Genomic DNA, 27,059 nt, shown 5'->3' on the forward strand with positions numbered 1-27,059 from the left:
ATATACCAGTCTCTGAAACCAGACATTTGCAAGAGTATAAGTCAGCATGTTAAACATGCTGAAGTAGACTTTTACTAAAGTACCCCATTAGAGACGAGGGTGAAGTGACCCTAAGAGGGTAAATTTGTACTTACTTTGGAGACTATTGCCTAATGTATACAGCTTTGTTTATAGTATATCAGGATAACCAATTAGACAGTAAAAAGCCTATCTAAAAATGAAATAATATTAAATAACCACCCAGAGCTTAGAGAAGATATTTAAAATTCATAAGCCAGTAAGAGGTATAAATTAGTACAGTTGTAATTTTATATCCCCTAACCTAAATTTTTATTTGAAAACAGATGGGGGTAGGGTGGGAGAGGGAGGAACCTGGCTACAGTAGCACCACAATTTGGGTGAGCAACTTAACATGTTTGACATGTGGCAGAGCTCTTAATCAACCAATACCTCAGTATGCTCCTTACCAAAAAAAAAAAAAAAAAAAAAAAAAAAGTTTCCATGATTAAATACATTTGGAAATGCTGGGAAATTATGCACATTATTAGCATATTAAAGTCTATAAGAAGATCTGTAGTAAGAAACCTTTAAATCTGAACACAGAGCATCTCATACCTAATTCATCTTAGAGTCCATTTGTTCTAGAATGCCTGTTAACACTGGGGAGAACTGGGATGCGTTTCAGGAAAGTACTGTGTGGAGAAGTGCTTCTCAAGTTCATTGGCCCGTTAATGAAATCATGCAGTGATTTAGCAAACATTTTTTGTTTTTAAGTAGGCTCTGCATCCAACGTGGGAATTGAACTCACGACCCTGATATCAAGAGTCACATGCTCTCCAACTGAGCCAGCCAGGCGTGCCTGGCAAACATTTTTGAAGTGCTTATTGTCAGCCACTGTTCTAGGCACTAAGGATACAACAGTGATAAATGACAATATTCAGACCAGGGCTAATCCATGATGGAGTTTTCACTGTCAAAATGAAAAAGTTAAGAGACATCTAGAGATATTTTTTTTATAACATTAGATGTATTTAATTTAAAGGACTATTCTTATTTTGAGATTATGCCCTTTTTCTTTTTTTCTTTTGGTCCTAACATGCCTTTTTAAAAAATGAATACAGGTATTAGTACATGATACAGCCACCTCCCCTCCCCCTCCCCCGACTTTAAATTGACTTAATTACATAAAAAGTTGACTATTTCATGTCATTTCCCAACATTTTGTTGGAAACTTTACTACCTCATGAAACCCAAAAAGCCTACATTCTTCATCTGGGGAATTCGCCCATCTGTGTACCTGATTATACACAGATGTTAAACATCTGAATCCTGCCTTCTATGGTTTTCTGCTAATTGTTTTAATGCTCCTAAAACCACTTTGTGGTTGTCTTCAAAAGCTGGAAGTGAAGTGGAAAGATTCAAAGTCTGGCACAGAACAAATCATGTGCCTAAAATAGAGGTGTAGACGACTAAGAGATCACTCTTCTATTTATGTGGTAATCTTGTTTCTTTATGATTTATGCTTGCAAATATTTCTTGACCAGGGAAATGGTTTTTAAAGGACATACCAAGAGTGGAGAAATTTTTCTTTTCTTTTTTCTTTTTTTTTTTTTTTTTTTTAGAAGTGCTTCATAGAGTGAATACAAGTATAGAGGCTTTATAACATAATGCCTGCTTTCAACCTATGATATCAATTTCCACTGGTTTTTAAGAGTTTGGGTGTTTTTTGTATTGTGCAGTGTTCATCGATTTTGTCTTGTAACAGGTTCAGAAGAAGAACCCAGTCCTGTCTTGAAAACTTTGGAAAAGAGTGCTACTAGGAAAATGCCTTCCAAAAGTCTAGAAGACATTTCATCAGATTCACCAAGTGAGAAAATTTGCCCCACTGTTCATGCCCCAGTCTGAGCTTAAAAATGCTTATGTGCTCTTCTGTGGCCTCACTGCATGCTTGTTGTGCACTGAAGCCCCTAAAGGGGGCATTAACAGATGAGAATAACCTTTCCAAAGTGAGCAGAGTGGCTGGAACTTTTAAAATAGCGCATGAGGTTTGGTTACTAGACACTAGGTTTCCTTGAATTGAAGAATCCAAGTTTGAGTGTTTATTCAAGTACAGTGAGTTTTAAAAGATTGGGGTAGCTAGTGGTTCTAATAGTAATAGCTAAGATTTACTAAGCACTGTGTACCAAGACTTGGCTAAACATTTCACATGCATTATCTCATTTAACTGGCATAAGCAACCCTATGAGGATGAATTGTTATTCCCATTTTAGAGATGAGGAAAATGAAGCTCAGAGAGGTAAAGTAAATTGCTTAGTGTCCTGCAACAGAACTGTGATTCAGAATTAACAGACTAATACCAAGAGTAGTTATGAAGTGACCATGTTATATGTGACAGTGATGGATGTCTGATGAATTTTACATGATATAGAGATGAATGAGTCCCTAGCTTCAGGGACTGTCCTCTTTTATTCCTTCTTTTCACATATTTCTTTTGGATACTGGAACTATAAGCCCAAAGACTATCTGGCCTGCAATACTTTAGGCACACTGTTCCTGCCCAACCCCCCCCCCCCTCAACTGCTCCTTTAATTGGTGAAGGACTTCTTGAGTACTAACATGAAGGATAATATCTATAGGGACTTGTGAGCCACACAAGTGAACTTAGAAATCATGACTTCTAGGGGGTTTGTTTTTAATTGTTTTTAAACTAAGATGCACCCCTGGGAGTGCAGAGGGTCATGAGAAAATTTATTGAATGAAAGTTAACCACTGCCAAACTCATATGATTGAAAGTTGACCATTCTCATGTTTAGAATATGCTTTAGGCACCTGCAATTGAAACTAAAAAGTCTGAATTTAAAAAGGAAAAGGAAAAATCCATTAAATAATTCCTGAAAATCAGAGATTCTCAGGACTCTGAAGACAGTATTCCCAATTTAGGCAGTTCTATCCCCACTGGAGATCTTAGAATCTCGGGGTTAGAAGTGACCTTGAAGGTCACCCATTTTACACTCCTCCCCACCATGCAGGAATTTTCTATAAAGCCTCCTCAACAGGTGGCCAACCCCCTACATCCGCCTGAATGCTCCCACAGAAAGGGAGTCCAGTCCTTTGTTGGACCGCTCTAATTGTTCTTCCTGATGTTGGCGATGGGTCCTGAAAACAAAAACAAAAACAAAAAACTCAGCAACAATTGTCCAGTTTGACAAACCTCTTGCCTGTGAAGCATGGGGATATTTCCATGGTGCAGCTTTAAAGTACTTAGGAATGTGTAGGGTTAAAAAAAAAATCACCATCAGCTGACGGGTATTCCTGCACGCTCCCTTCCAAATACCGATACCCACTCTCACACTAGCCTGCCAAGATTCCACTTAGCAGCTGGTCCCCAGTTACATCTCTTCAGTTGACTTCCCAAGCAAGGCTCCCAGAGGCTTACACAAGTGATGATGCATGCACAGAAATATTTGTTAATGACCATGGGTTTGAGAAGGTGTTAGTCATGGCTAGCATCTTACCCTTTCCAGAAGAATAGAGAGGCTGTTGCAGCCCTGTGTTTTCTTCTGCCTCTGGCCGATTGCTTGCTCTTAGCTAACCCACTAACCCTTGGGAGTCCGTGTGCAGCAGTGTGCTGATGTAAGCTGCATCGGGGCTGAAATGGGAGCTCCCGCTATGGCACTGGTTCAAGTAGCTAATCTAAAGAGAAAGTATTTTGGGGAAGACATCTTGGTTGCACCCCTCACTGCATCTTGACTAATTGCTTCCAACTCCGGGGGCTTCCAGGGGCAGTCTCATTGTTCTCTCTCGCCAAGGGTCAGCCGTGTTAACCATTTGTTAATTTCTCCTGAACAGATCAAGCAAAAGTAGATAATCTGCCAGAAGAATTAGTACGTAGTGCTGAAGATGGTAAATATCTTTACGTATTTGCATGTCTGTCTGGGGCGGTTTGGGCAGTCACCGGGACGCAGCTGTTGGATAAATAGAAGAACGTCATTTGCCACTATGTGATGAATGGTGCCTAAGTTATTATAAAATGGTTCTGACTCGGTGCATTTAATACTAACTATTTGTATTCTCAAGGCTTCTGCTGGTGATACCTTTGTGAGGATCTCATCAGAGACCCTTGGCAAGCGAGGGTTTCTATAAATAGGAAATTGTATTTCTATTGGTATGAGCTGATTTTTGCTACTCTGACTTGCAAAACTCCTTGCGAGGGCAGGAAGCATCGGGTGGGTTCCTGGGTTAAGTTATTCCTGTATTGGATTCGCACATCTCAGCATTTGGATCTCTCTGGCATAGCTGGTAAAGCTTTAACTTCAAAGGAAAGAGTCCCAGAACCAGAGTCAGGATCCTCCTTGGGTAATTTAAATAGCTAAATATAGACTGAGGTAAAATTTAACTGGTTCTGAATATTCAGGAGCCAGAAGATTTTGAACTTTGTCAATGGATTATTACTGGGTTCAGTTATAAAATACATAGGGTAATAGTGCCTTTGGGGGGAAGGGATGGAAATGAGTCTGATCTTTATATTTTATAGCTCAGCATTTATGCAAATATATAGTTTACATTTGTATACTGGAATTGTGTTTTCTAAATTGCCTTTACTATAATACAAAAAATGTGTATTAACTGAGTTTTCCATATAAAATGCAGCATCAGAGCTCCTCAAAGGTCATTCCTTACTTTTATGTCATAGTTTTGTCTTTGGCATTTTATGTTTACAACAACTTCATGGAGGTAGGCGGGGCGGGGATTTTCATGGTCCTTTACTGATAAGAAAAGCTCAGAGAAATTAGGTGCCTTTCTAAGATCCTATAGCTGGTTGGTCAGTGGAGGGAGGTGGCAGCTAGAATCTCGGCTTCATTGCTCCTAGTGCAGTGCTCTTTGCATTTCCCAAGCTATGTGTGGCTCAGTGAATTAGAGAAAAGATGCCAAGCATCTCCTGTGCTGGATGTTGGATTTTTAGTTGAACCGGAGACCCTAAAGCAGCTAATGAAGAGTTACTCTGGGGATCAGATGAAAGCAAGCTAAAAACCCATCAGATGTATTCTTCAGTCTCTGTTGTGAAACTGACATTTAAGCTTTACTTTCATGTCTCTTTAATCCTTCTGTTAAAATGGTATTTATTCTCAATGTTGCTCTTCTGAGTAGATCAAAAAGCAGATCAGGAACCAGATACAAATGAATGCATACAAGGAAGTGAGTAGCAGGATCTTTCTCACAAATGACTAAATGTTGCCACTTTACATGGTGTTAAATATACTGAAATAACTAACACTATTAATAACACAGTATTTATTATTGGTACTAAACTCTTGCAGCTTATAAAACTATTTCATTCTGGCAAGCGTTTTATTAAAAACATTTTACTGCTATCAGTGTTGAAAGATTAATTCATGGTTCCACTGAGGAAGAGTTATGTACTTAAACAATTTTTATATAGACACACACACACACATATGTGTGTGTGTGTGTGTGTATTATATATATAAATATATACATGTATGTTATTGCTGAGAATTGTTATACTTTTGTACATCTCTCTGCTCTTTGAGTCTTGGCTTAAAATGAAGTTGGAACCTTGTCTTATCACTTGACTTTTATGTTGCAGTATATGGTCTTGAGTATTGGATCTCTTGTGGCCTTTACACAAGACTGTAGACATGACACAATTTATGAGTTATTTAGACATAAGAAAGAATTGTACTTTTACAAGTATGTGGTATGGTTGTATATGCCTCTCTCCATATCTATGGAAGCAAATTTTATTATGTCCAGGGTTTAAGCTCTGGGGTTCAAAACTGGACTCAGTATATATTCAATATATAAAGCAAGTGAACATCTGAGTTTTAAGAAGTAAGTGTATACTTGTGGTGGCTAATGTCCATCAGCTAATTAATATCCAACACGAATCAAAAGTAATGATGTACTCTTTTCTGTTCAATTTTAAGATTGATGTACTTAAAACTCTGACGACTGTCTCAAGGACAAATAGCACATTCAAAGGGAGTTTGTGGGGCCTTGCAAAGGATGCAGATAATGAGTGTGTGTCTTCTAAGCTTCTCGCTTTCAGTCAGTTTCATAATGCTAGGTGCTGGAGGTATGAAGACAATGATACACATGTCTGCCCTCAGGAGTCTACAAGATTTTTATTGACAGTTTGCCAACAGTCTGGATGTGGTAATAAGTCTTAATGAGAACAGCAGCTAACTGAAGGAGCCATTCGATAGAGAAACAAAGTGCTGATGCTAGAAGGCAGTGACATCTAGTCTGAAATCTGAAACTTTGCTCATAAGGTCATGCCAGAGAGGAAGGTGTTGAGCTCTGGCACATGACCTGGCAAAAGGACACTCCAGGCTTCAGATCTTAGTGCGTGTTCTCTGTCCAGCTGCTGCAGAGGAAACAAAACTCCTGCCCCTTGGGGGTGTTGGGTAAAGAGATTTCTCCAGTTGCTTTTGAACTTGAAGATACTTAGGTATGGTCATCTTGTTTTATATTGTTACATTTTGTTCAACAGTTAGCGGAGGAGTGAAAACAGTAACATGGACATATATGCCAATGTACCTGTGTCTTCATTCATGACCCAGCTTAGTTAGGTCAAGCCACAAAGGCTAGTCATGTGCTGAATTCTGGATGTATTGATTTCTCTCTTATTTTATATTATCCAAGATGACTTTAATGTCTGGGCTGAGACTATTGCTTTTCTCCAGTGGAGACTGTATTCTTACCAAAAAACAAAATGAAATACATGATCAAAACATAAATAACTAAAGCCTAATAAATGTAAAACTGACTACATTTGAGGAGCAGATGTAGATTTTGCAAATAATGGGAAGCAGTATTACATAAGTTTTGTGTACTCATTGGGCTGTGCTGTGCCCTCACGGGACCTAGTCTTACACCACTTCAGTGTAAGTCACCTGAATATGCACACATACATATTATTGTTTAGTGGGAAGCAATTAAAGAAGGTATCATTTCATGAGTCACCGTAAAATGTGTTTTGATACATTTGTGAGCCAAAGGCTAGATGAGAACTATGTGAATAAGAAAATATTTAATACATATAGTTCAGTTTTCAGTTCTCCTTCATTAGATTTCTTTTAACCAAACATGAATTTAGCTAATGCTTAGGGCTGAATTTGAGCCTTTTGAGTTATATATAGAAATATAATTTGATTTTTATCTATTTTCCTGGTATCTCTTTCACTGCTAAAACCAAGTCAGTATATTTGTAGCACATCGAATAGGTAATTTAAGGATTATCAGACAATATTTACTTTTTTAGCAAATAATTATATATAGAGTATACTATGTGCCAGGCACTATTCTAAGGGCCTTGAAACATGTTAACTCATATAATATGCAAGCTCTGATTCACTGTAAGAAAAGCTTAGACACTAATTCTTTTTTTTTTTTTTTTAGTTTATTTTTTGAGAGAGCACACATGAGAGAGAAGGGGCCAGGGAGAGAGAGAGGGAGAGAGAGACAGACAGAGAGAGAGGGAGAGACAGGTAGAATCCCAAGCAGACTCTTCACTGTCAGAATGGAGTCCAATGTGGGGGCTTGAACTCACAAACTTCAAGATCATCACCTGAGCCAAAATTAAGAATTGGATGCTTAACCACCTGAGCCACCCAGGTGCCCCAGACGCTAATTCTTAAAGAAGGAAATAGGTTTCTAACTAGAATTACACAAATGAGGAATAAAATTCATCATCTCATTGTGACTTCCACGTATATACTTACTGTATCAAAGGGTATCTAAATTAAGGTGTCTAAATAATAAGTCTAAACAATTTGTTTAAAAAAATAGTTTGGAATCATAGTCTTTCATAATTCTGAGTGAGAAACACTATCAGAGAAGTGATCCTCATAATCACTGAACAAACAAGCCTTCTCTTAGACGCTCAGTAGCCAGGACACTTTTATGATTGAGTTGTGTACGGAGATCCTTGCTGTCCAATGAAATAGTTTTTCAGCCTGCAGCATGTTTTAAAAATACATCTCAAGGAGATGAACCAAGAAATCACACATCGTGTGGTTCAAATCTCTGATGTGAAAAATAAGTTAAAACTGATTCACAATGTCTCTATGTTTTAATAAATATAATTCAACTCCAGCTCCAGATTAATAAAAATGAACAGTTTGTAAATTAATTCTTATTTTCAATTGGTTCATCTCCTTGCTAGTTCTCTCTATATAATTTATGAAAACTGCATGTTGCTTATCTTAGGATCCTGTGCATGTGAACTACTGTGCCTTTAACCTTTTTATAAAAATATCTCATTCATAGACGAAAGAAAAGTGTGTTTTCAACTTATGCTTTATGTTTGTCCAAAATTGTAAGGATAATTTTGAATGGAAATGCTGCTGTTTAGTTTCCACAGTGCCTTCACAACCTGATAATCAGTTTTCCCACCCTGACAAACTCAAAAGGATGAGCAAGTCTGTTCCAGCATTTCTCCAAGATGAGGCAAGTTTGTCTTTTGTAATTTCAGAAAAATGGAACCAAATCGGTGAGTTTGTTCTGCCAAGGTTGGTGTGTTTTTATTCAGCTGTGGCAGAGACCAAAGAGGTCAGTAGGACTGACCCATGAACTTTCCTGTCAATAAAGGCAGTGTTGTTGATCCTGGAACGAGGCATGACATGTCTCATTTGACTCAAACGGCAACTCATTTTGGTGGTGAAGTCAAATTGCGTTGATTTTGGAATATGACTTTTGTTTCAAAGTGGGTACAAAATAAGAAACCCCTACAGAAATACGCTGGTGTGAAATAACCACTCTTTAGTTTACAGTAGAGTTGATTTGTGAAAGCTTAGTCTGGGTAGCATGACTAGCTTGAAAGCATTTGGTAAAGTAATAGAGTGACAATTTTACAGCAGACTTTAAGGATATCTCCTGGGCATAGACAATTTGTGTACATTATCTCATTTATTCCTCCAACAAGCCTAGAAGGCGGGCACCATCATTATCCCCAGACTTTATAGGTCAGGAAACACCATGAGAGGTAAATAACATCACTCATCTAGAAAAGAGTTGAACCAGGACTGGAGCCCAGATCCGATTATCATGGTTAGCCATTATGCCTAGTGCCTCAGGTCAGAACAGGACTATTATCTGCTATTCCCTGAATACTTTGTAAATACCAGGCACTTAATATTCATTCTGATATCTAACTGTCACTAACTAAATGTGGTAGGTACATAAAACAGGAAAGTGCCTGAGATGTTAAATAACTTTCCCCAAATCCAACAGCTGCTAAAAAGTAGACCTAGGACTTTAACTTAGGTCCTTTGACTTAATTAAGATTCCATGTTCTGGGTTGGGGGATGGGTTAAAGAGGTGATAGGGATTAAGGAGTGCACATGTCATGATGAGCACTGGGTTGTATGGAATTATTGAATCACTATATTGTACACCTGAAACTAATATAACACTGTAAGTTAACTAGAATTAAAATAGAAACTTAAAAATCCGCCCCCCCCCCAAAAAAAAAAAAAAAACATAAAAGATTCTATGTTCTTGCAGCCAGGTAGTTAGGAGCTTGGAGTCAGACACTCCTACTTCTGGCTGTGCTACAAATTTGCTGTGTGACTATGGGCAAGTTTCTTACTTTCCCTATGTCTGGTTTCCTAGTACCTACCTGATTAGGTTGTGAGGAGTCAGTGAGATAATGGAGGGAAAACACAGGGCATCGTGCCTGACACATAGTGAATGCTCAGTAAACATTAACTGTTACTATTTGCAGTTCGGGTCTGATTTTTGATGGTAAAATAAAAAGCTTTATCCTCAAGCATTCTCTTAGTAGATGAAATATGAGGAAAGTTCTAGACAGCATATAAATTACATATCTCTTGCCTGACCTCCTGGCCTTCCCTTTGTCTATTCTTGGGCCTTAGATGAACTGTATCTGCAAATGTTCACCCCTGCATATGCATGACAGCCCACATTATAGTTCCTTTGAAAAGAATCACTCATTCTTTGAAACTAAATCATTAGTTGGAAGCCACTGGTAGGCACCTCATGGAGTTCCTGTGGTTTTATACCTTTGTAAACAGGCTTTGGTCTTGGTTGGTCATATGAATAAGCTATATAATAACTGAAGAGGCAAGTGATACCAGTTCTGGTTTTTCATTCTCCTCCTTCACTTTTAATGTGCTGCCTCATAGCTCCACACAAAGGAGAGTCCAAGTCATTTGAGTTTGTGCATCAGAGATGCCAAATTAAGCTGTATAATTTTGTCTTTCAAAGCACATGGGTCGGACTAAATGTTAAAGGAAGTGGACATGAAACCAGGCCGTGTGCCTTTGTCCATTAGCCCTTTGAGGCTTAGTTTAACATCAGTCACATTTGTTGAGTACATGCTATGTGAAAATTGGTGTTCCAGGTCAATAAGACAGGATCCCATCCTTCATGAATTCACTAGTGACCTGATATACTAGGTAGACCATAGTGCATGCGATAATAGAGGGAGATGGACCGTAAGCATGTGGTGGGAGGGTGTGACAACGGAGACATTTAAAAGGTATGGTGTTTTGTTGTTTTTTTTTTAAATCCTTGAGGGAGGATTTTTTTCTTATCCATATAAGTCATAAATTTTGTTTTTCTTTAACTCCTTAACTCTGCATTTGAATTGGCATCTGTTATATTGATACATAATTGCATGGCCCCAGAATATGTTGGCATGAACTAACTACTCCATACAGATGTTTCCCTAACTCCACTGAACTGCTCCATAAACTCTCTAACCCCAAAAGGAACACATTCTGAATCATGAATTTTTAAAGGTACTGTCTGATAAACTTTAGCTCTGAATATAATAAAATTTATTATTGCCACTTTTTTTTTTTTTCTTGACCCAGGTAAATATTTCCTGGGACATATTTAAAATAATACTTTAAAAAATTGTTAAAATCTAATGTGGGTAGAATTTAATACATGTTAATAAATGTAATTTAATATATACTTCCCTATAGCAATAAAAAGATAAGCACAATAGCACTATGAAAATACATAAGAGGTGGTTTAGAATTCTTAAATATGTATATATATAAGTTCTAGTTGGAACAGATCAAACTAGCATTTATTTTTCTAGTTTAATAGTGTCTCAAGTAAAAGATTTGAATTTTAGGGAAGACAGGCTATGTTAATAATGAGGAATTACACACGACATTTTATGTTTTGATAGTAAGTCTTAGACCTTTTATTGTGTGGGTAAAGTTAACTTCTCATATCTATCAATAAAGTTCCCCAAGTAACCTAAATACATATACTAAGACAGTAACAAGAAAGCTCACAGTAATGCTGCCTTCTGTAGCACTATGGGCCCACCTTGTAGGTGAAAAAAAAAAAAAAAAATCACTTTGTTATTTTGGTAGCAAAGCACTGCTCTCCTCCTTAGGTGAGGTCCAAGATAGACCACCCATTTCATCCTGAATCCCATTCCCTGGTGATTAGCACGAGTGTCTTTTGACCTTCAGAAATGTTGACAGATCCCTGGGATACCGAGATATCATATTTTTCTAAATTGAGATTCTGATCTTCATCATCCTGAATTTAAATTTTGTGTATATTATATGATGTTTTGTAGAGTGATGACAGAGAAACAGATACAGCATCAGAAAGCAGTTACCAGCTCAGCAGACACAAGAAGAGCCCAAGCTCTTTAACCAATCTTAGCAGCTCCTCTGGCATGACGTCCCTGTCTTCTGTATGTAAACAAAGGCTCCGTGTTAATATCTCTCTGCTTCTGTGAACCTTGCTCTGCCGTGCTCCTTCTTACTATAAAATGGCTCCCATTGTATTCCCAGATTCCAAGGGCACTAGCTTTTTCTCTAACCCACAATTAGCTTCTGGCTAGCTAAATCTTTGTTTTTCTTTTTTTAAGCATAAAAAGAGTTCACATCCATTATAAATGAATATGTTTTTTGGGATGTAAGTACTTTAGAAATAAGCCTAAATTACCAACAAGATGAACCGCTGCATTTTTCTCTGCAACAAATGGGGTAACTATTGTTAAGTTCTGCTTCTATTAGATATGTTTTATATTCTCTTTGCAGGTTTAGAATTGTATCTCTCTTTTAGCAAACCTGATGAATAAAGGTACTGATTCACATAAAAGAATAGGATTTCTTTGCTTTACAGAAGGATTTAGAACAGGGTTTTAAAAGGAAATCTACTTAAGTGTATTCAGATTGGCTTTAGAAAATTTGACTTTACCTAGAACTTCTTTTATAAAGTGAGATCAGTCATTGTGCATGTAGTATGTGTGTAGAAATATGTATATGTAAATATATCCACATACACTTACCAAATAGTTCTCTGATATACATAAACATGCACATATCTCAACTGGTATGCTAATCAAATGACAAAGCTGTACTTAAATTCTTACTAGCCTCCCATTTCTCAAACTTTAAAAAAAAAATCTGTTTAAATTGAATTTCTGCTGATAACAATCAAATGTATGGCCTTGGGAAGGCTTTCAACTGCCTTCATCAATCATCCATTCTCTACCCTTCCTGACCTCTAAAGGCGTATGGCCCAGTAAGCATTTTCCTAGATTTAGTGGATGAGTAACATAGTAAAATTCCTTTTTAGTGCCTTGGAAATTTGATAGAGCAATGTGTCACTGTGATTTGTGTGCCTGGGGTTTCTCACATCCTCTTTCTTTAATGTCTTAAATACTAAGCATGCCTAAAAATGGAACTTTGAATGCCCCCCACCATAAAAATCCCCCTGCTTTGAAATGAGCCATTATCTAAATAACTTTGCATTTCACTTTTCATCTGTATCTTTTAGAGGCATTTTTTTTTTTTACACACTAGTTGTGCCATATATTACATCAGGTTGTCTGTGTTGGCCTGTCTTTATGCCATATTTTATTAATTGCCTTAAGTGCAAACTAGAGAAATAATGGCAAGCAAAGATTATATTCATGATCCTTGTATTGGATTTGTGAAAGAGATAGAAACAAACACTGTGTGTTTCGGATGCTTTCAGGTGAGCGGCAGTGTGATGAGCGTTTACAGTGGAGACTTTGGCAATCTGGAAGTGAAAGGAAATATTCAGTTTGCAATCGACTATGTGGACTCATTGAAGGAGTTGCATGTCTTTGTGGCCCAGTGTAAAGACTTAGCAGCAGCAGATGTTAAAAAACAGCGCTCAGACCCGTAAGTACAATTTGAAGTAACTGTTTTCTCTTAGTTATTCGTAATCTTGCAGAAACTGGCCAAGAAAGAAATTGAAGGGAGGATATGTGTGTGACTGCATCAAAAAGAAATGTTTGACAAGAAAAGTTTGGGGGAAGTGCTGTTTTATTTACTTTATAAATTCATGTGCCAAAGTTATTAAACTATAAAAATGTCAGAGAAGCACAAAATATTTCAAGTTGGAAGGGACCTTTGAGGCCATCTTGTCCCATTCATTCTTTTAACAGATAAGGAAATTAAGGCCAGAAAAGATAAGTGACCTATTTACATAAATTCAGAGAGTCAGCAGCAAAACTGGGAATAAGGGCTTAAACCCTAATCTGTTCCCATGACTCTCAAACTTCTCTAAAGTTAGGGACATGTAGGGGCATACTTCAGAATGTTCAGTGGTGCAGGAACAGTTAAGATTCTAGACTGAGGTAGATTCTAAATTTAACTTCTATTTTACAGAAGAACTTTAGGGGGAATTACCAGCTCGTCTTTTAAATCAGAGGCTTAATTGATACTTCAGTTTATTTGCAAAAATTGAGTACATTCCTCACTTATCCTTATGCAGAAGTCAGATTCTTAATTATTTTGCTGGCATAAGCCTAATCCTTCATGCTTTTATTATAAAAACAATTGGGGCCAGTATACTTTTTTCCCCCATTGAATGTGGCTTGATTAGTTTGGTGCTAAGAGTAATTTTTGTTTTCAAAAGGCAGTAACAAAACTTTTTTAAAAAAATTCTGTAAGCACCAGTCTTTTCTTAATTGGAAACAAGCCAGTAAAATTAAGCACTACATTAGAGATCTGTCCCCCACCACCCTCCATATCAGATAAGGCCAAAGAAAAAAGGAGTTCAGGAAATATCCTTTAAAAAATTTTAAAACAATTATAAAATGATCAATTCTGCTGCAATGTGTTTAAACATTTAAGTATAAAAGACATTAGTGAGAACATTCATTTACTTATCACTTTTCTGAGTGTCATGAATTATTTCTGTCAATTACCAATGCATTTTTCCAAGTAGAGATAGAAACATGACTTTTATTTTCTCTGACCTTCTTGTCTTTCCGCTTCTCTTTTTAGATATGTAAAGGCCTATCTGTTACCAGACAAGGGCAAAATGGGCAAGAAGAAAACACTTGTAGTGAAGAAGACCTTGAATCCTGTGTATAATGAGATACTGCGGGTATCTATGAACTCTCTGTCTAGGAAAATCCTAAATGATGATGTGTCACTGTGATTATGTGTAAATAGCCATGTTGTCTAAATTTTTTTTAATGTGTGTTTATTTTTGAGAGAGAGGGACAAAGAGACAGAGTGTGAGTGGGGGAGGGGCAGAGAGAGCAGGAGACACAGAATCCGAAGCAGGCTCCAGGCTCTCAGCTGTCAGCACAGGGCCCAACTCGGGGCTCCAACTCACTGAGATCATGACCTGAACCAAAGTCCAGCACTTAACCAACTGAGCCACCCAGGTGCCCCTAAATAGCCACATCTTCTTGGGTAGTATCTCTACAAGTAAAGTCAGTCACGGGGAGAGAAAAAGGGAAGGAATAAACATTTTCTGACAAACTACCTTGCATGAGACCATACACCTTGAATGTTGTTTGCGTTTTGTCATGCATTCTCTACATAGGCCACCAGGAGGATACTGCCTGCACCTCACAGATGAAGCAGGTGAAGCTTAGAGAAACAAAGGAAATTGCTCAAAGATGCACAGCTGACAGAATTGAGCATCGTAAAAATGATTTACCAAGAGCATAATTCTGATCATGTTATTTCTCTGCTTAAAATCTTTTAGGATTCCCATTACCCTTAGCGGCAAGTCTATCCTTCTTAACATGTCACCAGTCCTTCCACAACCCAGGCTCCAGCCTCCTCTTTTCAATTTCAGAGTCTTTGTTCAGGTCACCCTGATTCCTTTCTGTTCTTTGGAGGAACTGACTACATTTTCTCACACTGCTGGACTTCCTGTTCCATCTGGCCAGAGTGCTCTTTCCCACATTCTATCCCTAACTACCTCCTACAGCCTTAAATGCCTCTTCCTATGAGAGGCTGTCCTTAACCCATCAGGCCACCTTGCGTTCTGCTGCCTCAGTCACCTTGTTCTATATTAGGCTTTGTTAACACTCAGCACTTGAACTACTAGCCTCATTGTCTGCTTTCCCATTAAACTGTGAGTTCCAGGAGGGCAAGGTCCAACTCTGTGCCATTTATCAACTGTGTGCGTTTGGGCAAATGACTGAACCTGTCTGTGCTTCATATCTGCCAAAGGGAGACAATAAGAGTACCTACCTACTTCAGTAGGTGTGAACATTAAAAGAATTAATATATGCAAAGTGATTAGTATGTATTAAACACATGTTGACTCAATATAGTGTCTGGATAAGTACTCAAAAAATGTTTATTGGAAGGATAGATGAATAGACAGATGAATAGAAAGTATACCTGCCTCAAATACCCATATTTCCCCCTACCCCAGACTGTATAATGTTGTCTTAGTCATGATAATTTGAAACTGGAAACAGAAGAAGTGTCATTCATTCCCTTTTTCTGAAAGGCTGTCCAACTATTTGATTATCCTCTGAGGAAAGAAGCAGAATTAAATTAATTTTCAGTCATCCATGGGTCAATTTTTTATAGATTTTCTGTAGCCAGTTTTTAATTACAGTCTGACTGTGATATACCTCCATACCCTAGCTGTTTCTAGGTCAACTACTTCAACCCTATACTCAGGAAAAGCCACCTAATTTAAATAGTAAATTCAGAGAAAGACCAGCCTGCTACAACCAAAATGGACATTCAAGTAGTACATCATAAAACCAAATAGAGATTATTTTTAGGTCAGAAGTACTATTATCCCTCCCATGATTATATACAATCTAGGATTGATTGCATCTTAGATGAAAAACTGTTAGGATGCCAGATATTTTCCACTTAACCATATGAATCAGGAAAAAGGAATTTAATTGAAAAGTACCTTGTCATTGCAGGATATCTATAGTGGGAGATGTTGTGTGTAAATAGGGGCAAGTGGTATATAGGAATTTTCTGTACTTTCTGTTCAGTTTTGCTAGAAATCTACGACTGCTCTAAAAAATAGAGTCTATTAGAAAAAAAATACCTTGTCCTTAGGTAGAAAACAGACCACAGGATTAAACTTCATTAGCATTTTGAGACTGAACTGGACTTATGTTATATCTAGTTTGAACAAAAAAACATCCAGTAAAAAATGAATAATTGGCTTTCGTTTTTAGAAAGCTATTACTGGCTATGATATTTGAACTGTGGTTTGCTTTTCCAGAAGCAGAAATAAAATCAGCTTTTGTGAAAGATGGATTTAGCGCTTTGAAACAAGACACTTAGAATAAGATGACTTTGCAATATCTTTGAGACTTGAAACCTAGCAGATGAGAAAACCTGATCTGTACAGATGACTTTTCTCTTTATCTCTGTGTCATAACTTTGGCATAAAATAGTATTATTCACCACTTTAATTTCCTTCTTTGATCTGCAGTATAAAGTCGAAAAGCAAATCTTAAAAACACAAAAGCTGAACCTGTCCGTTTGGCATCGAGATACATTTAAGCGCAATAGTTTTCTAGGGGAAGTAGAACTTGACTTGGAAACTTGGGACTGGGACAACAAACAGAATAAACAACTGAAGTGGTACCCTCTGAAGCGAAAGGTAAGTTCTGACGTTTTTGGTTTGTTGGTTGGTTTGGTGCCTGGCATGTAGGAGAAAGCTACTATAAACTGCATTTTAATTAATAACGGTTATCCCTTGTTTGGGATCATTATGTCTTTTCACTCTGTCCAATATGTCTCTTATGCCCTTTTAATGTATTTTCTGTTCTTTTTTTTTTTTCTCCTCTCCAGAATTCAGGCTGGCTAGTTTTTGCTAACTTGTCTTTCCATTCTATAATTTTCTTATCTGCTATGTCTAAAACACCCATCTTACAGGTTCTCAATCATTATATTTTTCAGATTTATATTTTCATTTGATTTTTCATAGACCATTTCTCTCCTAAAATTCTCTATCTTAACATTATCCTCATGAACATATTAATCAAAGTTATTTAAAATATATATCTGAAAACCCAATATCCTAAACATTTGTATGTCTCTTTTATCTAATTTTTTATCTTAGTTTGGTCATGTGGTCCTTTGTCCTGGTATGCCTGTTCATTTATTATTGTAAGCTAGGCATTGTATATGAGAGTTCTAGGGATACTTTGAGAGGATTTACTTTTGTTTCTGACACACAGAGTGGGGACAGAGCACTTTGAGAACAAACTGACTAGAAGCTGGGTTTCAGTTTTCATGTGGTCTCATGTAGTTTTTGTTTGCTCAAATTCCTAGGCTATGGCCCTTCAGGGATTCCAAGTGAAAGCCTAGGGAAGTAGTTATCAGATTTTAGCATGCATCCCATTCACGTGAAGTACTTATAATACAGATTTCTGGGCCCTATTCCCAGGGTTTCTGATTTAGTAACATCTGGGCCCAAGTTTCTAGCCATGGCTGGTTGCTGATACAGCGTCTTGCCTGGGGACCATACTTTGACAACCACTGATCTAGAGTATGTCTAAGGCTATTCCTTTCTATTATGCTCTAGTTTGGCACTACTTAAAAATCAGCTGATGCCTCAAAGTGAAAAGCAATGAATGTCAGACTTAAAGATGTTCTCCATTTGAGTCGTGATAATAATTCATTAATTCCTTCAAATAAATTTGTTTAATCCAGTTTTTTTTTATTGCTTCCAGTGTGAGGGTTGGTATGATCTCAGCTGGAAGTGATGAATATCAATAGTAGAAATCATTGTTTAGCATCTCCATATTAAACCACTTATGCTTAAGAAATGGTTCCCAAATATTGCATCAAAATCACCTGGAACACTGATTTCTAGTCTTACCCAAGACTCACTGGGTGTGAATTCCTTAGAAGATGTCAAAAGCTTTTCATTTTAAACTAACCTTTAGGTTTCTGATGCATAGCTATGTTTTGGCAATAAGGCTCTAAAGGACCAGAATTTGAAAGTGAAACCAGCTCTCTTATACTTGAAAATAATAGATACACATTTTAAAATTATTGTCCAGTCTTTGTTATTCTTAAAGACATCAAACCATGTGATCTGAAATGATCAGGTTAATGCAGCTTTGGAAATGTAATGTTTGGCTTTTCTTCCCCCAGACTTTCCCCACACTCTTCTTACTCAAAGAAAGAGTAACTCAAATAAATAGTTTTATATCTGACTGGGTGACCAACAAAATTTATGTGCTTTTATAAAAACCAAAGCATCCCAGAACATTTCTTCTCTCTCCAAGAAAGCCATTCTGATTTCTTTACTATCTCTGAGACTAAAGGCCTTGAGATATTTTCTGGGTACCAAGCAAGTCTTTCCAAGATACACAGTATGGCTTTCCCAGATATAAAAGCAAGAGTTTAGCTTTGATGGAAATGTTAATTCAGGGCACTCATGGGTGATACATACTCACAGAAACGGGCATTTGTTGTCCTATAACACAATATCAACAGAGTAAAATAGTTTGTGTCTCACACTTACTGACAGTGTCCTTCATTTTCCAGACAGCACCAGTTGCCCTTGAAGCAGAAAACAGAGGTGAAATGAAGTTAGCTCTCCAGTATGTTCCAGATCCAATTCCTGGTATGTAATGATTTTCCATACAGATTTATGTCCTTTCCCGATCCCTTCCCTCTCCAAGGATTTCTTTGAACTCTGTGATATTTTCAAAGGTGAAACCCTAGGCAAAATTATTAACTTAGTAATTATATGGACCAGATGAGTCAATTTATAGTTGATAATTCTTTATTGTGGTAAAAACACATAATATAAAATTTATCATCTTAACCATTTTGCAGTGTACCTTTTGTAGGATTAAGCATATTCACATTGTTATAAAGCAGATCTCTAGACCTTTTTTCATCTTGCATATCTGAAACTCTGTACCCTTTAAACTTCAGCCTCACCATGTCCTTCTCCCAGCCCCTGATAACCACCATTCTACCTTCTGGTTCCATGGAAAAAAAAATGTTCAGTTTCCAAAATTCTCTAGTTTACAATCCTTGTTTGAATTATCACCTCACTCTCCAAAAGTTTTTTTTTTTTTTTTTTTTTTTTTTTTTTTTTTTTTTTTTATTGTTCCCAGTGTGAGGGTTGGTATGATCTCAGCTGGAAGTGATGAATATCAGTAGTAGAAATCATTGTTTAGCATCTCCGTAATAAACCACTTATGCTTAAGAAATGGTTCCCAAATATTGCATCAAAATCACCTAGAGCACTGATTTCTAGTCTTACCCAAGACTTACTGGGTGTATCTGCACAGTGTGGATGGCCTTTCCCGTATTCAGAATGGAGCCTGGGTGTTCCTCACAGGCAAGAATTAGACAAATTCATATGGAGCCCTTAGGAAGTAAGAGTGTATTGGTTCCCCATTCTTAAGGTCTCAGCAGGACTGAAAGCTTTTTCCTCAAGATTCCTAACTGCATCCTTGATGTTAGGGCCTCAGGTCTCCAGCCCAGTTAAGGAGCAAGAGACTAGCAAGAAATGAATGCCTGCCATTTATTTCCTAAGCAAGTTCCCCAAGTTTTTCTCCTTAAGAATCTGTATAAATGTTATGACTGAAATCAGAGGTTGCAACTCAACTGCTTTCAGTAACCAGGCTGTGAAACCAGTGGCATGAAAGAAATCTTGGATGGTAAGGGCAGTGATTGAACTAGAAAAAGCATTCTAATTCGGTTAAAAAAAAAAAAAAAGAATTGGAGGGCAAGTAAAAGATATCTTTAGGTCCATATGGCTGCCAAACCACCATTTTGTTACTTCTGGATCTTCCTAAAAGGCAGATTTTTAAAATATATAATTTCTATCCTATCATTTATGGTCCACATGCATAGAAATTCTGCCAGTCTGTTTTCCACCACTATCATTTCTTGGTGGGAGCGGGGGTCAAAGGAGAGGATGTTTTGTGATGGGCTCCACCTTGTCTGATTTTTTGTTCATGTAGTTTCTCTTCTCTGGAGTGGCTTCCTCTCTCAACCTATCCAAGTCTTAGATGAAGCCCCATCTTCTCCATAAAGCTTTTCCTGGCTATATGCATTCACCCTCGTTGAGCACATCATCACCTAGAACATTATAGTTATAACTTGGCATTTCATTCTGTGTTACATTTTTATAGTTTTTATTTGAATTACTCTTTTTAAATGTAAACATTTCCCGAGGACATAGATTTCTTATGTTCCTTGCATCCAATGATATTACTAGCATAGGGCTGAGCATATAATAAATGCTCATTAAATTCCTGTTGGTTAATTAGGTTAACCCATTCAGAAAAATATGGTAGTGGTCCTCTGTCCATGTGCACCCAGCCTAGCCAAAAGCTAAAGAGTAAGCCAACTTCTCAGAATTCCTTGGCCATAACCCTAGTTATTATGTGTGTACGCAATATTGTCACAAAGTGTGTAACCACATTTAACAAGAAAAGTGGCTGTACTTAGCCAGTACCTGTTTTGGTTACTTTATACTCATTATGTTTCAAATGCCTCCCATTAACAATATTTGAAAGGAATATGCATTTCACTGAGGTGTTTTGAATATAACTGTAAATGGATGATTTACATACCTGATCTCTATAATTTATCTTGAAACAAGCCAAACCCAGAAATAATGATGTAGTACTCTGCACTTGGAATCAATATGAATTATTTGCATAGAGTTATCTGAGCTCAGTGCAGCCAGACTAGGGAAGATTTAGTTAAGAATGTATAAATTTAGCCAATTAGGATCATATCATCAAGCTCTAGCTAGCATCACTGTTCCAGACTGCATCTTTGGATGCAGTATTGCCAAGAGAGGAATGGCAGTGAAATTTTCTTTTCTGCCCTTTTTCAATTATAGGTAAAAAGCTTCCTACAACTGGAGAAGTGCACATCTGGGTGAAGGAATGTCTCGATCTACCTCTGCTAAGGGGCAACCATCTAAATTCTTTTGTTAAATGGTAACAGCATTGATAACTCTGCCTCTCTCATCTCTGCCATAGCCCAGCCTTTGCTGGTTGGTTTCAAGTCTCCATACCTGTGATGCTGAAACTCATCATTCATGGTTTGAATGAAATAACTTAGGACAATGGCAACACATTCTGGAAGGACCTGTGATATGAACCCCTAATTTGAATTTTTAAGTGGCAAACTTTTTTCTCTGTTATATATATAAATGCCTGGCATCAAGTCAGCAGTGTCTAAACAGCTATTAGTGTGCTCTCTTAGCCCCCCTGACTGATTTTATCTATACCTATTCTTTCAGAAGACCAGTTGTAGCTGTTTAAGTTTATATGACATTATTTGTGACTTTCTCTCTATATATTATTCATAGATGTCAGCTGGTAAGATTTTTCAGCTCAGGGCAGTCTCTCATTCTGAGACAACTTTCAGACCTTCTTGTATTTATAAGAGGTATGGTAGGTTAAAAACAGAAAAGAGATAGGGGCGCCTGGGTGGCTCAGTCAGTTAAGCGGCCGACTTCGGCTCAGGTCATGATCTCACAGTCTGTGGGTTCGAGCCCCGCGTCGGGCTCTGTGCTGACAGCTCAGAGCCTGGAGCCTGCTTCCGATTCTGTGTCTCCCTCTCTCTGACCCTCCCCCGTTCATGCTCTGTCTCTCTCTGTCTCAAAAATAAATAAATGTTAAAAAAAAAATTAAAAAAAAAAAACAGAAAAGAGATAATCAGGACTAGATCATATTTCCAAATTATAAAGGAATCCTCAAGCAATTGCTACCATGTTAAGCACTTACTAATTGAAAGCACTGAACTAAGTTGTTTCCTTCATATGTAATTATAACATTAACCTTACGAATTAGGTATCACCATTCTCATTTTAAAGATGAAGCAAGTGAGAGATTAAGTGACTTTTCCTACAATACACAACCAATAAATGGCAGAGTCAGGATTCAAAGCAAGTCTGGTCCACTGTAATGAAGAGTAATGAAGAGTACCTCCAGCAGGATGCTGCCACCACTGCCACCACCACCATGACCACCCCCACCATGACCACCACAACCACCATCACCACCCCCATCATCATCGCCATCACCACCATAACAACCACCACCATCCCCACCACCACCATGACCACTACCACCATCCCCATAACATTCTCCAACACCACTGCCACTACCATCACCACCATGACCACCCCCACCATGACCACCACAACCACCATCACCATCCCCATCATCATCGCCATCACCACCATGACCACCACCACCACTACCACCACCATGACAACCACCACCATCCCCACCACCACCATGACCACTACCACCATCCCCATAATATTCTCCAACACCACCACCACTACGATCACCACCATGACCACCCCCACCATGACCACCACAACCACCATCACCATCCCCATCATCATCGCCATCACCACCATGACCACCACCACCACTACCACCACCATGACAACCACCACCATCCTCACCACCACCATGACCACTACCACCATCCCCATAATATTCTCCAACACCACCACCACTACCATCACCACCATGACCACCCCCACCATGACCACCACAACCACCAACACCATCCCCATCATCATCGCCATCACCACCCCCATCATCATCGCCATGACCACCATGACCACCACCACCACTACCACCACCACGACAACCACCACCATCCCCATCCTTACCACCATCACCATCACCACCACCACCACCACTACCATCACCACCACCACCATGACCACCACCATCATCCCCACCACCATCATCCCCACCGCCACCATCACCATCGCCACCACCACTGCCTCTCTACACTCTTTTTCTTCTTCTATATCCTTCTGCCAGTCTTCACTAGCTGTGTTGAAGTACACTTAAGGTGTAAATGTTCACCATCTTAGTAAAATGCTTTCACAATGATTTCTTTTGTAGTATCATCCTTCCAGATACAAGTAGGAAAAGTCGCCAAAAGACAAGAGCTGTAGGGAAAACCACCAACCCTGTCTTCAACCACACCATGGTGTATGATGGTTTCAGGCCTGAAGATCTGACAGAAGCCTGTGTAGAGCTTACTGTCTGGGACCATTACAAATTAACCAACCAGTTTTTGGGTGGTCTTCGGATTGGCTTTGGAACAGGTAATGTCTGTTACGTTTTTAATTCACTATGAGCCAAGTGCTTCTGGAGACAGTAGAGGTTTGTCTGCTTGTTGCTTTGCTTCTTCCTTATGAAAACAGATATTCTATTTCTGTTAAGTGTAATGAAATGAATGAATGAAGGAATGTCAGGCTGTATGCCAAGGGCTCTAGATATGAAGACTAACAGGATGTAGTGTCTGTCCACACAGAGCTTAAGTTACAGTATGTGGGGGTATACAGAAAATCCTTCATCACTACTCTTCCCTGAAAAATATTTATATCCTTTTATGACAAAAAGGATGCTTTAAATAATGATAGCAATTAACATTTGTGGAGCAGTAGTCACTGTACTGAGTGCTTTGATTATATTATTTCATTTAATCCTCACAGAAATTCTATGAGTCGTTACTATGTTATCTCCAGAAGAACTGATGTTCTAAGAAATGAAGTAACAGCTAATAAGCATCAGAGCCAAGATTCAAAGTCGAGTCTCTTAGACACAAAACCCCAAACCACACTTCCTTAGAGATTATCTAGTGTCACCTCCATCCCAGTGCCAGGCCTCTTCCCTACTACCCCACTATGTCCCTGACAGATTGTCAGCTAGCTCAGGTGACTAAACAGCTCTTGCTTCGATTGAGCCCCAGATTTGCCCTCCTGATGATATTAAAACGCTTCCTAGCTGTCTTCCACTGGTGATTATAATGAGGGAATGACCTTCCTTGCCGCCTCCAATGAACAATTCCTTTCTAAATGCAAAGTTTCCTTTCTCTGCCCCCCCCTGCCTCCCCCCCCCCCCCCCCCCCCCCGCCCTACCAGGTAAAAGCTATGGCACTGAAGTGGATTGGATGGACTCTACTTCAGAGGAAGTTGCTCTCTGGGAAAAGATGGTGAATTCCCCCAACACTTGGATTGAAGCAACCTTGCCTCTCAGAATGCTATTAATTGCCAAGATTTCAAAATGAACTCAACATCGACTGGCTCCTCCACTAAAAACCACTAAACAGGTGGAATCTGATCTTGAAAATCTGACTGTGTGGACAGAGTTCTCACCTGCTACCTATTTCCACTAACGGATGCCACACAGCATGTTCAAGTCAACCTGCATGTGCTTCTTTGGTTACAAGGCCCAAGAGATTTAAATGATAATAAACAGTCTAACTTATTTGTGCCCTCAACATTAAAGAAGATATTTGAGAAAGCTAGCAAAATCAAATGGTACTGAGGCTTCAGAGAAAACGCTATCAAAAAATATTAAATATGGGGTGGTGTTAACGAGCAACATTTTCTAGTTTGCTGTTGTGTGTTTCACACCACAATTTTGTGCGACGTTTTGGAGGGCCTGCTTCTCGGTGGTTGAAAACCCTTGCAGGAACTGAAAATATAGTTTTTGTAAAAGAGGGACAGAAAAACACTCCTATAAGAAGTGGGGGGGGGGGGGGGAATATCAGTGATGATAAAGAATTTGACCATAAGAAAACGATATACTCTATAAACTCTATTATGATATGGAATTCCGTGTTAGGGAATTGAGACTGAATTTATTGCATGTATTTCTTTCTGCCTTTGAAACTGCTTTCCACCCGGCCCCCAATGTCAAAGTCTCAGATGTGCTTTGGTGCCACCTCCTGGCTCATAGGTGGAATTCAGTTTTTGGCTTAATTTTCTCCCAAGCTCTCAACCCTGTATTTTGTCATAGACTATGTGAAAAAACCAAAAACCTTGCATATATAAGATTCTGGTTTTCCTGTAACTCTACTATATGAAATTAGCATGAGAGTGGTCACAGGCATGCTTTGCAACAAAGTTTTAATTAGAATGTAAATTGTTAAACTTTGCTTCCTATGTATAATTTTCATACAGTATTTTGTAAAAACCCTTAGAAGAAATTATGATATGATTTAATTGTGTTGTCAAGTTAAATAGACTTCTTATTTTAAATGAGATACTTCATGTTAGAAGTTCTAAAATCTTAAATTCCCAGCAAGGCTAAAGAATTGGTAAGCTAATATTTCTCGAGTCTTTACTGTAACTCTGGACATCATTTCCTCTGAGTGAGATGCTTTGACCACGTTGTTGAAAGTGGAAGTTTTTCTTTTAAAGAAGTAGTTGAAAAGCATTGAAGATATGTTAATATTTGTTTTTGAAAAGTTTTCCACAGAGACATTTTTGGGTCATTTTAGGATATAAAGCATGACTCCTCCTTAGGACCCAACTTGCTTGCCTTTCTCAAAACAAGCACTGTAGGTTAGGCGGGGTCTGGATGGTCAGGAGTGTGAAACCTTACAACAGGTGTCTAGGAAACATCACTGAAAATGACTAGTGTGCTTGTCTCCTGTGAACAGATGTTAGAACCTCTATCCACTTGAAACACGTGAGAAACCTCTGCCCAGTAAGAGCGGCTAACTTAGAACCCCCTTCCCGTGGTCTCTCAAGGTCTTTTAGCGAGATGTGTAGTCTAGCTCTATTTCCTGATCCTGCTCTGACCACAAGGAGGGGCACGAGCTGAGTGGAGGCGCAGCTAGCTCCCAGGTCGAAAGTACAGATCCTGTTCCAGCTCCTGCCGCTTCACGGGGCCAGCTCTTTCTCAGCCCTTCTTTCAGTTGCCTGCTCAGCCACCTCCCAGCAGCCAGCCAGCTCTGAAACACTGTGATTGGTCCTAGTGTCTCCCCATCTAGGACTGGGACTGCCTGCCTCCTCCTATTCTCAGATCCCTGACCTGCAAAACACCAGAGTGGTCAGTAGAAGCACCTTTGGTATCCAATGATCAGGGTTTGAATTCTGGCTCTACCACTCGGGGTGACATGGGGTAACTTGTTCAACCTCTCTGTGCCTTCATTTCTTTGTTCCCTGCAAACTATAAAATGTATATACTAATGCCTACCTTTCAAGAATATTGTTAGAATTAAATGGGAGAAGATGTACAAGTGCCTAGTACTGTGCAGGTTATATAGAAGAACTCTGGAGATAGTAGATTCAAAAAAAAAACAGACATTAAAAGACTTACAGGCAAGTGGAGGGGACTCATTGGTCACCACTAGGGAGAGCATCAGCCCAGTTTTAGGCTTTGAACTTCTGGGGAGGAAATATATTGGATAATTTCAGGATCAAAGGTAGGTGGGGGAAAAAATGGTAGAGCAAGGAAAACAACCATGGCAGAGAGGAGCCCAGGGTCATTATTACTAAATGGAAGTTCTCTCAGAAAAGAGATGGTATCTAATTTATTAATGTATACTTAGCCTCTAGCACCACACTATACCTAGTAGCTGTTTGTTGAGTAAATAGGTAAATGAATATTGATTAGGGTCTTGTGAGATTCTCAGACTTGACAAGTTATCTATGGACTTCGTTTTTTAAAATAATTTTAACATAGAAATGTAACCAATTTTTAATGTGGAAAATCTACTTAATCAACAAATGTCACCAAGCATTCACTATGTGCAAGGGGCATAGAAAGGTGGAGGGGGGTAGGGGAAGCATCCATAAGCTTATCCCTCAAGAAACAACTGCTGTTAACACTGAGTATTTTTCTGTCGTGTTTTCTTTTCTTAGGAAATATATTCTGTGAATTCACTTTACTACATCAGACAACCATATGTGGTAATCAGCAAATACATTCAATATATCTGTGACCCTTTTTTTTATATGAAGATGACTGTTCTAATTTTCTAGTCACTTGTTTCAACTTTGTAAGTTCCATTTCAGTG

General features: G+C 38.5%; 1 protein-coding gene across 5 annotated transcripts in view; it reads left to right on the plus strand.

The window, feature by feature from the left end:
* The window catches only part of SYTL2 (synaptotagmin like 2), a 115,365-nt gene extending 90,581 nt beyond the window's left edge, over positions 1–24,784 (plus strand). For 3 of the 5 annotated variants that reach the window (XM_042904627.1, XM_042904630.1, XM_042904628.1), the window contains 12 exons: positions 1,766–1,867; positions 3,850–3,903; positions 5,149–5,196; positions 8,378–8,472; positions 11,591–11,710; positions 13,003–13,172; positions 14,283–14,385; positions 16,714–16,884; positions 18,783–18,861; positions 21,109–21,208; positions 23,147–23,352; positions 24,172–24,784. In XM_042904627.1, coding sequence (XP_042760561.1) covers positions 1,766–1,867; positions 3,850–3,903; positions 5,149–5,196; positions 8,378–8,472; positions 11,591–11,710; positions 13,003–13,172; positions 14,283–14,385; positions 16,714–16,884; positions 18,783–18,861; positions 21,109–21,208; positions 23,147–23,352; positions 24,172–24,317 — 1,394 coding nt within the window. In that variant the 3' untranslated portion in view covers positions 24,318–24,784. The remainder of the gene's footprint in view (positions 1–1,765; positions 1,868–3,849; positions 3,904–5,148; positions 5,197–8,377; positions 8,473–11,590; positions 11,711–13,002; positions 13,173–14,282; positions 14,386–16,713; positions 16,885–18,782; positions 18,862–21,108; positions 21,209–23,146; positions 23,353–24,171) is intronic. The other 2 variants (XM_042904632.1, XM_042904631.1) reach the window with 2 other exon arrangements.
* Positions 24,785–27,059: the final 2,275 nt, after the last annotated feature.

This window comes from Panthera leo, chromosome D1, assembly GCF_018350215.1.
Source record: "Panthera leo isolate Ple1 chromosome D1, P.leo_Ple1_pat1.1, whole genome shotgun sequence".
Lineage (NCBI taxonomy): Eukaryota > Metazoa > Chordata > Mammalia > Carnivora > Felidae > Panthera > Panthera leo.